Raw genomic sequence first — 13,558 nt, forward strand, 5'->3', positions numbered from 1 at the left:
TTTGTGAGGGGCTAGTGTGTTCATAGACCAATAGATCACTCCAAAAGTTTTCGGTAGTATGCTAAATAGAGAACATTTTAATGGATACTATTATAAACATTCATTCCTTTTCAGTTTGATCAATATATATTGCCTGTGTTATGAGAAATCAGATAAACTTTAAGAAACAAAGGGGTGAGGAGGGTCTTTGTTGCTACTCAGCCAGGAGGGAACAAGAAACCAGCAGTGACAGAGTAAGTAACTATGAAAGGTGACAGTTCCATCAAAGGTTGCCAGAGGAGGCCTGTGAGCAAGGGTGGAATAGGAATGTACAGTAAATCTTCTGTTATGTAATCTGGATTCAGTTCCTTGAAATGTTTCAGAGGAAGTGCATTTCTCCAGTTTGTGTATTTTCCTTACAGTTCCGTTAATGGTAACTTCTGGGTTCCCAAACTTAAACTCATCATTCCCAAAGCAGAACTCATCACACATCTCCTTAGAGAATGGTTACTTGTCCTGTCCTATTGGCCTTTAAGCCACTCCATTTCTAGGTGTTCAATGGAGAGTCTGACTAGACTCCTCTCTTTCTTCTCGCATAGTTATGATTATTAGGTCCTGTATATATCATTTCCTCAAACTCTGATATATTCCCCCCAGTCTCTATAGTCTCACCATCCTGTGCCTAAGATGCTGATGCCTTCCAAGGACTATTTTGATAGCCTCTTGCTGGCTCCTTCTTGCCATCCCTCTCCCTCTTCAAGGAAGCCTTCACAAAGCTGCATTTTGGCCATAACTCCAAACTCCTGAACCCCCCTGAAAAGAAGGAAAGCTCTCATGTTATTCTACCTAACCCTCAGCATTGGCTGGTTCCTCCTTTCTTTCCCACAACACATTCCACAGGCATGGCAGGGACAGCTCTCACACTGGCTGTGCCATCCATGCTTCTCCAAGGTGGTTATGCTAGGGCAAGCAAGATCACTCAGGCAACTGTACTTCATGTTCGAGCACACCTCCTTCCCTGAGGATCTTCTGGCCCTCTCCCTTGCCTCCTGCAGTTAGACTTAAGTTTTCTTCCACCAGTCTCTTGTTACATCCTGCACATAAACACTGAGTGTGTTGTGCTGTTCACATGTGTGTGCAGTTTCTTTCAACTAGTTTGTGAACCCTTTGAGGACAAAAGGCACATTGTGTTGTCATGTATTCCTAGCACTTGGTCTGGGACTGAAAAACATGAGCTTCCTTTGGAGGTATGTACTAGATCTCCTTCCTGCCTCCCTCACCTCTCCTCTTAGGTAGGATAAAGAAGAATTGAACAGTGATGATGGTGGCACTCTGGGTTGCTTGGACAAGTGTTCCCATTTTTCCTAGTTGTGGACATTGAACCAAAGTCAAGGTCAGGGAATAGACAACTGGATCAGAGCATCCTACAGGCTTGCTTAGTGACACATAACTGATGAACAATATTAAGAGCAAGAGGTAGGGCTGGGATTCTTGTTGGTGTCATTTACTGCTTCAGCCTTCCTGGAAGAATCCCTAGAATATAAATGTTCAACCCATATTTGCTGAATAATGCCTGATGGAAAGTAGGACTGACTGACTGCATGAATAAAAGACTCACCAAGGACTGTGGACATGGCACAAATGGTAGAGTGCTTGCCTAGCAAGAGAAAGGCCCTGAGCTCAAGTCCCAGTACCACACAAAGAATAACCTGTCCATTCCCAACTTCTACTCTTTATGTAGTGTGTGTGCGCACACATGTATGGGCACATGTGTAGATAAATCTTTCAAACAAAATTAAAAATTATCATATCTTCTCTTTATAACAAGCCACAGTTAAAGTAGAACAATAGCTGCCTTGTTTTATGTACGTACACTTATAGATTCTAAGCCACTGAAACAGAGAGCCTTTGTAATTTGAAAAAATAAAGTCCTTAAGAAGTAAATAGACATCCTACTGGGAAACCATTCAATTTTGCATTCTCAGAATTAATTTTTTGGGTAATTGGTAGAATGAACTTGTCACATAAATTGTCCTTGCTTGCACATGGCGTGACTCAGGGATAAGAAGGGGCAAACTGGTTGATCGTGTGAGAGATTCAGGGCTCCGCTCCTCAGTGCAGATGTGCAGAGAAGGGAAGAAGCCTGCCATGCCCTCAAAACTTCTAGATTTGCAGGAAGTAGGGGCTAGTTTTGTGCTTCTGGTTTGCAGTCTTCCACCTAAACTTCTGAACCCTGTCTTTTTTACAGAAAATGACAGCTGATTTTATCTTTATCTATGACTGACACCGTCTCAGCCACTCACTGTGAAGCAGGACAAAAGCCAGCAGAGGGATGAAAGCAACCCAAAATAGATCTTTCTCAAACTGATTTGTGTCAGGGTTATAAACAATTCCAGGTAGAAGGAAAGCAGACAGGCTAACATTTGCTGGAGACAAGAGCAAAGAATCATTTTCCTTTTTTCTTTCTGCCTCTTTTTTTGTCCTGGTCTAGATTCTCAAGCATACATGGCGGGAGGCAGCAGCAGCGGCTGGAGAGGATGACCTCCCATGGCTCCTCTCACATGGGGGCACATTGCTTCCTGCCCCAGTCATCCCTCTATTGTTGCAGGGCACATTTTATAATGCAAATCACGGTTGGCAGCATGGCTCATTATTTCCCTCTCTGAATAGGATATGAGCACATCAATTGTGGGTCAGTCTGTTTCTAAATGCATACCCTTGTTGCACTGACCTTTTCTGCTCTTACACTTTTCGGTACGTTCCTGGCATTTGTCAGCTGGGTTAGTTTCCCACCTTTCTCATCTATTACCCTGTGATTTCAGCATGCTTCCAGCTTCCCTTCTATCTAATTGGCTTGACCTGCAGGCACAGGGCAGGTGATCTGGGCACCAGCTCTGGCACTCACCACTGCTTGTAGTCCGCATCACAGTTGCAATAGTATTTGGGGTCTGTGCAGTTACGCTGGATGCCACAGGCACACTTCTGGATTCCTGGCTCTGAACCTCCCCAGTAGTAGTGCTTCTCATTGGCTTTGCCGACCCACCAAGTGTAAGGACTCCCGTCTGCAAGAAAAGGGAAAGCACATTTAGGAAGGGACCTGGATTCCATCATTTTAACGCTACTCTTATACCACCTTCTCCAGGAGATGTATCGTTCACTGACAGAGCAGTGGTCAACTCACTTCCAAGTACATTTAGTCCAATAACAGGAATATTTAATAAAATAATCTGAGGGAATGGTAAAAGCTCAAGCTTTTCTATTGGTACATATACTCTCTCCTTGGAAGAAACTTTGATATTCAGATTCTATAATTTAGGAGTGTAATCAGAAAGTTGGAAGCCCAAATGGGCCAGTCTATATTGAAGGCATAGAGGCTGTGAATGGATTCTATGACATACAGCTAGCATTATGACTGATCATGCTCTTCTGTGTACTGGTAGTCATGGAGATAACAGACTATTAGAGCTAAATATGGACCTTTTTCTTGTCTCTAAGTATGACCTCTTATTTTGTTCAGGAAGCACTTAGGTCTAGAATGGTTAAGGATTTCTTTCAGTCATCCAGCAGATTAGCCTCTACCTCAGAAGCTTGATACTGTATCATGCAACACCTGGTCCAATGCTCTCCACATTGTCACTCTTCTGTATCACAGGTTCTGTCATGATGGAATATAAAACAAAACTGTAGATGGAAAGTAGTTCAAAAATATGTCTATATTTCACATTACAGAATTTTCATCTTCCCCTAAACAATGTAGTGTAATGGCTATTTACATAGAATTTGTATTGTCTTAGGAACTGTAAGTAATCTAGAGATAATTTTAGGGAATTGTACACAGGTGACATGCAAATATTATGCCACTTTAAATAAGGGAGTTGAGTACTCACAGATTTCAGTGTCCATACAGGGTCTTGGAACAAATCCTGCACAGATAACTGAGGGGTAACTGTGCTATATATTATGTTCCTTTATTATGTGGCCTAATACACATTTAATCACTGGCTTTCCATTATGTACAAAATATTATAAGAAACTCAGCAGAAGTGGGACCTGTGATACAATGGATAGTGCATTGACTTCTACTGTGGATGAAATGAAACCCATCAGAAAAACGGAAGAGAAAAGTGCAGAGTGAGAATACAATTTAATAAGTATGAGGAACACAGAGGAGGATGGGTAAGGGAAAGGAGGTCTTGAAGGGTTTTTTTCCCAGAGGAGGTCAACTTTTGAGTTGTGTCCTGAAGGATGAATGGGCATTGCCCAGATGAACAGTGATGTAAGAAAGAGAGGGGCTCCTATGAAGAGGAGCAGGAGGTAAAGATGAAGAGAAAAAAGTTCTATAGTATGTGTAAAATGTGTGTAGAAGTATGCATCAGGTGGAATGGAGCCCAGGAGATGAATTTGGGAGGGTAGCAGTAGTAGATGGTAATAGATAGTAAATGAAAGGCATATCACAAAAGCCTTTGTCCAAATGAGTAGTTGTTTTGCATTGGTGTATTCGTGTATTCTCAGTTTTCAATGCTAATTTTCCCCCAATTTAAGAAGCTTGAACTTTATCCCCCAGATAATGGGAAACCACTAAAGGTTTTGAAGCAAGGAATTCTGGTTAAAGCAAGGTTTTAAAATCAATAGTAGGAGTAAAGACAAATTTATGTGGAATGGAGTTGGGGAGGTCTGATGTGATGCTGCCTTCTTAATATTGGAGAGAAAGAATAAAATATTAGTGAAAAAGAACAGAAAGAGAAAACAAAAGGGATTTTGGAGGTAAAACTGAGACTGTTGGGATTAGGGTAGGATAGATCAGTTCTAGCCTTCTAGTCTGGGGGCTGAGAAGATGTCTGTGTGCTTCATCTGGACAGAGAACAGGGAAGAAGGTCAGGTTTTAGGGAATGGTGGAAAAGGATGATGAACTTGATACATAACCAGCCAATTAGCGGTTGGTATCTGATCTTAGGAACCTTTTGTGAGCTGAAAATCCTGTGTTAGGAGCCAACAAGGAAAAACAGAAAATGTTGGAAGAGGCAAAAATATACTTGGAATCTTTAAGGTTACAACAGAATTTCAAAATAGATGAACACAGTGGAGTTCCAAAAAGAAGGCTGCCAGAGGAGGTGGAGAGAAACTGAGGGAGATTGCAGATGAATGGTGGGAAGAAAATCTGGAGTCAGCAGACAGAGGAAAGAAAGGAAGGGAAGATTGGGAAGGACTTGGCTGCAGAGGAGTTTGTTTTACTTTTGTTGTATTGTGGTGATATCACTTGACTTGGGCGCTCCTCTTAATAACATTCTAAGTGTACAATTCAGTGGTGTTAACTCTAAGTACAGTGTTCTCCAGCAGCTCTCTAGAACTGTTCATCTTGTTTAACTGAAGCCTTTATACCCATTGATTAGCAATGGCTTGGTTCCTGGTAACCACCATCTCACTCTTTGTTTCTATGACTTGACTATTTTTAGTATCTGATATAAGTGGAATCAGTATATACATACATAGAATTTTATCTATCTTTCCTCTTCCTCTTCATCTCTATTACTCTTTAAAAAAGAAGGACATTTTTCAATATGTATCAACATGGATGAATCTTGAGGAAACTGTGCTAAGAGAACAGATGAATCTTGATGGAAGCTGGAATCTAATAATGGAGGTATACTAGTCAGTAAGCCAAACAGGCAAGTACATAAAATCTCTAGGTATATGGGTGAAAGTTCCATTATAATAATTCATCCATCCTTTCAGGATGCTAAATGCACCCTCATATTTGTTAGTGCTCAGAATAGAGATGTTTTGAACTCATCAATTAGTATTTGAACAATCACAACGTCTTAACAAATTATATCATGAGTTTCTAAGGACCACAATGGAACTACGTAAAGACTGCTGTGGTACATTCTCAGATATACCAATAGATCTCCTGAAAAGCAATTTTGTTAAAATGTCCATCACTAAAGATGGACTAGGACTGAGGTTCATGCTCCATGTAGTAAGTTCTCTGATTTTGGAAAGGAGTTATTCAAGTATTCTTCTACTCCATGCAAGTGTACATTTGATTTAATTTGGAAAATATATTACTTTTCTTTGTCATGATCATTTTTGGAAGTTAAAAAATTTTTAATGGACTTGATCTAATGAATACTTGAGAAGGAGATTTCAATACTTGGTTCTGAAGGGAAAAAGAAGCCAGCTTTTTGAAATGAGGGGCCAATCTGGAACTCTGTCTGCTGCCCAGCTGGGCCTTGTCCCAGCATACAGGGTGGCTATGTTTGTGTTCTGCAGTTGTTATTTTGCTTCAAGGTCCCTTCTCTTTCTGACAGGTAAAGGTAAAGCATCAAACTTTTGATTCTTCCCAGTGCTGAAACCATGCCCAATAATAAACTCTTGGTTTCTTTTGATGAAGTTTGGAGTTTTAAAAAAATAAGGCTGGAAAATCCCATTTATGAAAACTATATAACCTGAGCCAATTCAAGAAATGTTCATGTCATCTGGTCCATGAGCTGCCCTAGTCCTCTGTTGATGAGCTTCTGGCCATGTTACAGGAAGAGGACAAAAGTGAATGGTGCCCAACAGATCTTTCAAAAAGCTGACAGGCCTGTCAGACTGAACTTGACCCCAAGACTGTAGAAACATTACCAGATTAGTTATCATTCATTTAGTGCATTGCATCTTTTCAGACTGACCTAACATCAAACGCTTTCTTCCAAAGGAAACTTTGGTTAGTATTTTGGTTAGTTCAACTAGGTGATACTAACACACTAACAAGGGGTGTTGGGGACAAAGGAGACAAGTGTCAAACTGGAGGTAATTGAATTTACTGGCAAGAAACACCTTTGTTCAGCCTGACCCTCAAATGGCCAACAAAGAAGTGTGTGTCTCAGAACCTCAGCTCAACTTCTGATCATTCCTACCAGTTGCAATAGAAAAACCTAACGTCATGTTATATCTTTACTGTAGACAGTGATGGGAATTTACACAACCCAAGAAGCTGTGTTTGGTTCAATAGTCATAAAAATTAGAACAATTCCAGTAAAAGCTGGGTAACAATCAGCTTCTCTTTCAAAATGGGACCAGGAGGAAGGAGCCACACTGCCAGCTCATGCTCACAGCACCGTGGCAGCATCTTCTGGGGCTCACGGAGTTCACAGCCATGCATGGGACCCAGGCTCTGCACTAATGTCATATAGCAGACCCTCTGTCACAGCAGGGATGACTCATAAGACACCAGGATGGGATGCAAGAGGAAGATCTATAGTGACATTTCCTTTGTTAAATGTTAGGAGGTTGGTTTCCCAGTTTCTCCCATCTCCCCAGCCTTTTCCCAAATTACACTACTTTTTTCTTTATATAACTAATGGTCCCACTTAGGGAGATGCAAAATTGATACTATTTTGTTCTCCTTCTTAGGAAAATAAGTCAAGTACTGCACAAAATGCTTAGCTGTTTCCCTATCTGGCACAAGCAAAAGAATACCAATAAGAAAAACATATTCCAGGGAAAAAACAAATTGTACCCTTTGTTATTAGCACTGCCTAATTTGATTAAATCACTATAACAAAAATAAATTATTACCTTGGCATATATTTTATATTTAGCAAGAGGAGAATGGTTCAATTTAGTTTGAGCAAAGAATTGCTTCATTCCAATGTTATGCTAATAAAGTGTATTTTTCACTTTACAAATCATTATTTACCTGTTAATTGGCTTTGGGGAAAAGCAATAAAAATGGAAAGAGTTTTTAAAAGACAAGAAAAAGAAGTTAGTGAGAAAAGAAATAATTATCCTAGAGTTCAAGAACTTCTTTCACCTCAGAGTATGAAGATTTTAGTTCTATACTGAGTAGGTGTAATCACTCAACAAGCTTAGGTAACTAAGTTAACTAGGAGTTAAATTATCAAAGTGTGGCATATTGAATGAAAACAACCACATAAGGATTGAATTAAATGTAATCACTACACTGCTGGTACTCGTTTAAGATTGAGTTGTGTTGCCATGAAGGGTTTGTTATATGTTGGATGATTAAAATAGAAAGGGACAAAGAAGAGAGGCTTCTTGTTTTCCAAGACTTAAAGGAACTAATAAATCTCTGTTATTTTTGCTAATAACAAATTGTTTCAGAAGCACAAGGGCAGAAGCACGGAGGCCTTTGGAAAATGTAGTATATACCCGTGATTTCCAGCATATGTTCTTTGGAACCTCTGGGCTACACAACCTGACTTAATAGGCTGCTTAAGTAGCTATTACCTGTGCGTGAGCCACAGGGCCACTGACTGGGACACCTGAGCTCCATCCCCTCTACTTCTGTAAGATATTAAAAACAATACCTCAGGGCTTCATAGTCTCCAAAATGAAAACCTAGAAACATTGTTTTAGCTTGATGAAAACTAGTTTTTATTATGTCTACGATTGCCAGCTTATCTACAAATTCTGTCAAATCTCAGGGGGCTTTTTAGTCTAGGAAACAGAACAGGTACAATTTGCAACTCCTCCCTGTGGTGCCTAGCGCCTACTGCTGGCTTCTCCTTTGCAGCACAGCCCAGGCTCTGCTCTGGATTATTCTGCATGCTCAAAGCCCCCTGAAGTGAAGAATGCTGCTCCCCCTCCCATTTAAAAAATGTTTTATTGTGTATATTCAAGGTTCACAGTATGCTGTTGTGAGATAGATACCTACAGGTAGCACAGTGGTTACTATAATGAAGTAGAGTGACATCAATCCACACAGGATCCCTTTCTTGGTGACTCCTGCTCTGCAAATTCTCACACCTCCCCTTCCATCCTTAACACCTCATGGACAAATCATTTTCCCTCCACTTCATCAGTGCATTTCAACTTCATCTGATTATGACAATCAATCCATACCAACTTATGAATGATGCTTGTGGACTAGACATACTAAGCAAAGACAACCTTAGTTAGTGTAATTCTCCATTGGACGTGCAGAACGCCCAGAGGAAGGGCCAGTGATGACTAGATCACTGGACACTTAGGAACATCTGTGAAGAAACAGGCCTAGGTGCCTGGATCTCCTTGGGCTACCAACCCAGGACCTTGTTTCATAGATAAGATGTAAAGAGGTGACATAGCTCTTACTGTAGAAACACCTTAATTTAATTCTCACTTTTTTCTCTAAATAATATAGTCATTGTAATGCTTTTCTTTTTGTCCTTTCAAAACCTTGCTCCTGAGTTAAAAATGTTTATATTTTACTATTTAAATTAAGGAACTTTATAAAACTAAAATTAAAAATATATCTTGGCATTCTGTTAGAAAAGCCTATCATCTTGAGCTATCTATGATTTCTGAAAAATCAACTTATTAAGCTGGAGAGTAATATTCTCTTTTGTTTTCCAACCATCTAATTCTATGTTGTTCTATGTACAGATCAAGCCCAAAGAAGGAATAAATTCCTGAAAGTCCTGTGAGTTCATACTGCAGCAATTGATGAGAGGCTGAAAAAACTCACAATTTTGAAGTTGTAATATAAACATTGGATGTGATCGTTAAAGGTGAACATTTGATCTCTCTGTGATTGAATGTCACTAAACTCATCTGATTAGGGAGGGAAGGAAATAAATGCAGTTGATTAGCTGCAGGTTGTATCTTACAGAATTATATTGGATTTTGCTATATTTTATTGGTTTGAATAGGGGCCAAATTTAGAAATGTAGAAGTAAAGTTCAGATTAAAATGGATTTGAACCAAAATGTTAATTAATTAAAAATTAATTTGACTGCATAATATTTAAGTTTATCTTATTGAATTGAACTTAATAGATTTCAATCAAGGACTAATTCCACTGAGCAAAATTTGATGCAGTAGAATCAAATCAGTTTGAATTTGATTCAAACGAATTAGGTTTTATTAATTTGAATGGAATTGAAGTGACAGATTTGATGAGAGTTTGTAATTCCAAGTAGAATGGGTCACTTGCTCCAAGTTACCTTGACTTTGGTTTCTACAGAGGTCACTGTTCCTTAGTAACTTTGCTGGCTTCTTTGCCCCATGGTCCCAGGAATAAATAAGATTCGTACTGCTACCACAGTGATGGGATGGAACTACATGCTATTGTTTCTTTGATTCCTGTTGCTTCTGGTAATTTGCTCAATGACAGCTGTTTCTTCCCTTCCAGCCCTATCCATTCACACCTTCTTTCCCATCCTCCTAATGCAGTAGCCTCGACCCCTGTTCAAAGCTAAATTAAAGTGTCCATGATGGTCTTATGTGCTTCCAAATATAAGGGAAAACCCTTCTTATGGTTAGTCACTAAGTTATGATGTTGATGCCACTTAAAAATATTCATGTTTGCTTCCATTTATCATCTGCTAAAATTTTTTGAACTAGGGATTGATAGTAAATTTTGTTCGATGCTTTCTTCTTACTGAAGTGTAATGCTTCCTTGTAGCATTATACTCTCCAAATGACATTATTTTTAAAATCATCTTTCTTGTGACAATGATAAATCATTACATGTACATATTGTTGGGTTCACTTTATTGTTTTGTTTAGGATTTTTGCCACTATTTTCCCAAAAGTCATTGTACTATAATTTGCCTTTGTTCTTTCATTATATTTTTGGTATCAAGTTAATATTGGCTTCAAAAAAATGGTTGGAGGACTTATAAGATTGGAATTATTTAGCAAACTGGGGATAATATAAATTAAATAATAGATAATTTAATATTAAATTAGTAAGATTATTTTTTGATCCATTTAGGTAAGTTGATATTTCCATATGTCTGTTGTATCCATTTAGATATTATTTTAAATGGATTTTTCCATTGCATCCATACATTTAAAAATATTGGTAAAGACCTTTTTAGTTCTACCATCGTACTTCATCTGTTTTTTTCTGACCAGTCAAGTCAGAAATTTAATTTTATTAGCTCCTTCAAAGAACTAAACTTATTGATCTTTATTTATTGGATGTTTGGTTTCTAGATTGTGCCTTTACATTTATTTTATTTGCTCTTCTTTCTTTGGATATGTTCTAGGTCCTTTTGTTGCATATCTTTAGGAAATTTTTAACTGACATAAAAATTTTGTGTATTTATCATGCTCAACATGATGTAAACATTGTGGAATGGCTAAATTGAGCTAATTATCATATATATTACCTCACATAGTAATTTTTTGTGAAAGCTTGATGATTTTCAGAATTGAGTGTAGCCAACACATTGCATAATAGATCTCTGGAACTTATTCCTCTTTTCTAACAGAAATTTTGCATCCATTTACCAACATCTCCCCCTCCCTCCCACCTCAACTTCCCCAGCCCCTGGGTATACCACCCAGCAGTCTACTTCTATGAGTTTAACTTTTACAAATCCCAAATATAAATGAGATCATGTGCTTCTGTGTCTGGCTTATTTCACTAAATGTAATGTTTTCCAGGTCCATCCATGCTGTTGCAAATGACAGACTTTCTATCTTTTTAAAGACTAATGTATCCCACTGTGACTATCTCTGTCTCTGCAGCTATGTGTCACTGTCTCTGTCTGTCTATCTTTGAGGATACTCGTGCTTGCTAGGCAGGTGTTCTACCCCTTGAGCCATACCTCCAGCCTTTTTTGCTTTAATTATTTTTTGAATAGGGTCTTGCATTTTTGCTTGGACTGGTCTGGACCATAATCCTCTTATTTACACTTCCCGCATAGCTGGGATGATAGGCACTCACCACCATGCCCAGCTTTTGTGGGTTGAAATGGTGTCTCATGAACTTTTTGCCCAGGTTAGCCTTCAATTGAAGTCCTCTCAATTTTTGCCTCCTGAGTAGCTAGGATTAAAGTCATAAGCCAGCACACCAGACCCTATAAAACGTTTTCTTTATCCATTCACCCACTGATGGGTACTTAGTCTGGATTCCGTATCTTGGCTATAATGGATAGTGCCTCTGTAAATATTTTATCATCTAAAATGTATTTATACTTTATAATAGGTGTTTGCTGTGAGTCGTACGTACAAGGTTGATGTTTATTTTCTCACAACAATTTAAAATTATTTTGCTAATACCATTAGGTTTCCATTACACAAATGGAAACGGTCAGTTTATTTCCATTCTTTTGAAGATAGTACATGTTTTTTCTCTGCCTGGCTGGGAAGGTTCTCTCTTTCTTGTTTGGGTCACTGTAACTCCTTCAGGTGAATCTTCATCTGGATCTGCATGTTTTCTTCAGTTCTGGTGAGTTCTTAGCCATGCATCCTAAAATAAACCCTTATCTCCTTATCTCTTTCTACCCAAACTCTAATGAGGGCTGTGTCAGAGTTCCTGATCCATCTCCTCGCTTCTAATTGCTTCTTCACATTTCAGTGCTTTGTCTTGGGCTTATTCCTGGCAAATTTCTTCAGGTTTCTTTTCCCTTTTAGTATGTGCAGTTCAGCAAGGTAGCAACTGCTATGTAAATCCACCATAAACTTTAATTTTATCCATTGCATTTTAATTTCTATAGTTTTTATTTGGCTCTTTTAAAAATGATACTGATTATTTTCAATAGTGTCTTCCTTAACCTTATCTTCAATTTCCCCTTTTTTCAAATAAGAACATTCTGATCCAATAATTTCAATATTTGAAGTTTTTGCTGGGCTGAAAATCCTATTAGTTACTTGTATTGATTCAAAATTATAGTACCTTTTTCCAAATATTTCATGATTTGAATTTCCCTTGAGGTCCTGTTCTTTGGAAATGTACATGTGGGAATTCTTTGAGGTCCAGTTAAAGGTATGTCCCACTAAGATATTTTGCATTTGCTTTTATCAGATACCTGGGGATATTCCCAACCTCTTTAAAGCACATTTTCAGTGCTATTTTTTTCCAGCCATCCAAATAGAAATAGTATGAAGTTATGCTATAAACATACATTAGATGCACCTTTTTGTTATGCAACTTCAAGGGATAATTTCTTTTTATCTTCACCTTGAGCCAAAGTTATGTCAAAATTACTATGCTATCTTCCTTTGCAAAGTGTGTTTCTAGTTTTCAGTTTCATTTCCTTTTGTTTTTCCATCGAGAGTCTAGCCCCTTGGATTCTGTTTTCCATCAAGGAATATTTGATGTAATTCATCACTTGGTATGAACCTTTCTTGCCCATGCAGGCAGCAATATGGTGAGTGGGGGTGGCAGTATAACCTAGTATAGCTCTGCTTTATGCTCATAGTTCATGGTTTTGCTTAATTTTAGGTCTCTAAAGATCTTCCTTACTTTCTTGCAAGCTCAATTACAGATTTTTAAATACTTTTATTCATTTTTAAATGTTTAAAAGTGATTATGGGGATGGGTCTTCATTGTATCAGTTAGGCCTTAATCCTATGGTAGAAGCCTGCTGTCATGTTACTGTGGGTTTTAAAGCAAGTGAGGCAGGGTCAGAAGAATGTTTTAGGATGTGCCATAATGGAAGAGAGACTGGAGGCAGAGGGACCTTTCCACAAGGAGGTGATAGAGCCTTGAGGTGTCATGCGTGCCACAGGCAGAGGTCAATGCACCATAGAAGTCAATGTCAGTAGAATTTGGTGACCAGATAGATCAGCCAGTGGTGCCTCTTTGGTTTTCATATTAGACAAACATGAACATTTTGAGTGAATTTTCATTTTCAGAGGA

General features: G+C 38.5%; 1 protein-coding gene across 1 annotated transcript in view; it reads right to left on the bottom strand.

The window, feature by feature from the left end:
• The window catches only part of Cntnap2 (contactin associated protein 2), a 1,948,854-nt gene that overhangs the window by 451,125 nt on the left and 1,484,171 nt on the right, over positions 1-13,558 (bottom strand). The window contains exon 14 of the mRNA XM_074061335.1: positions 2,885-3,041. Coding sequence (XP_073917436.1) covers positions 2,885-3,041 — 157 coding nt within the window. The remainder of the gene's footprint in view (positions 1-2,884; positions 3,042-13,558) is intronic.

This window comes from Castor canadensis, chromosome 2 (genome assembly GCF_047511655.1).
Source record: "Castor canadensis chromosome 2, mCasCan1.hap1v2, whole genome shotgun sequence".
NCBI lineage: Eukaryota > Metazoa > Chordata > Mammalia > Rodentia > Castoridae > Castor > Castor canadensis.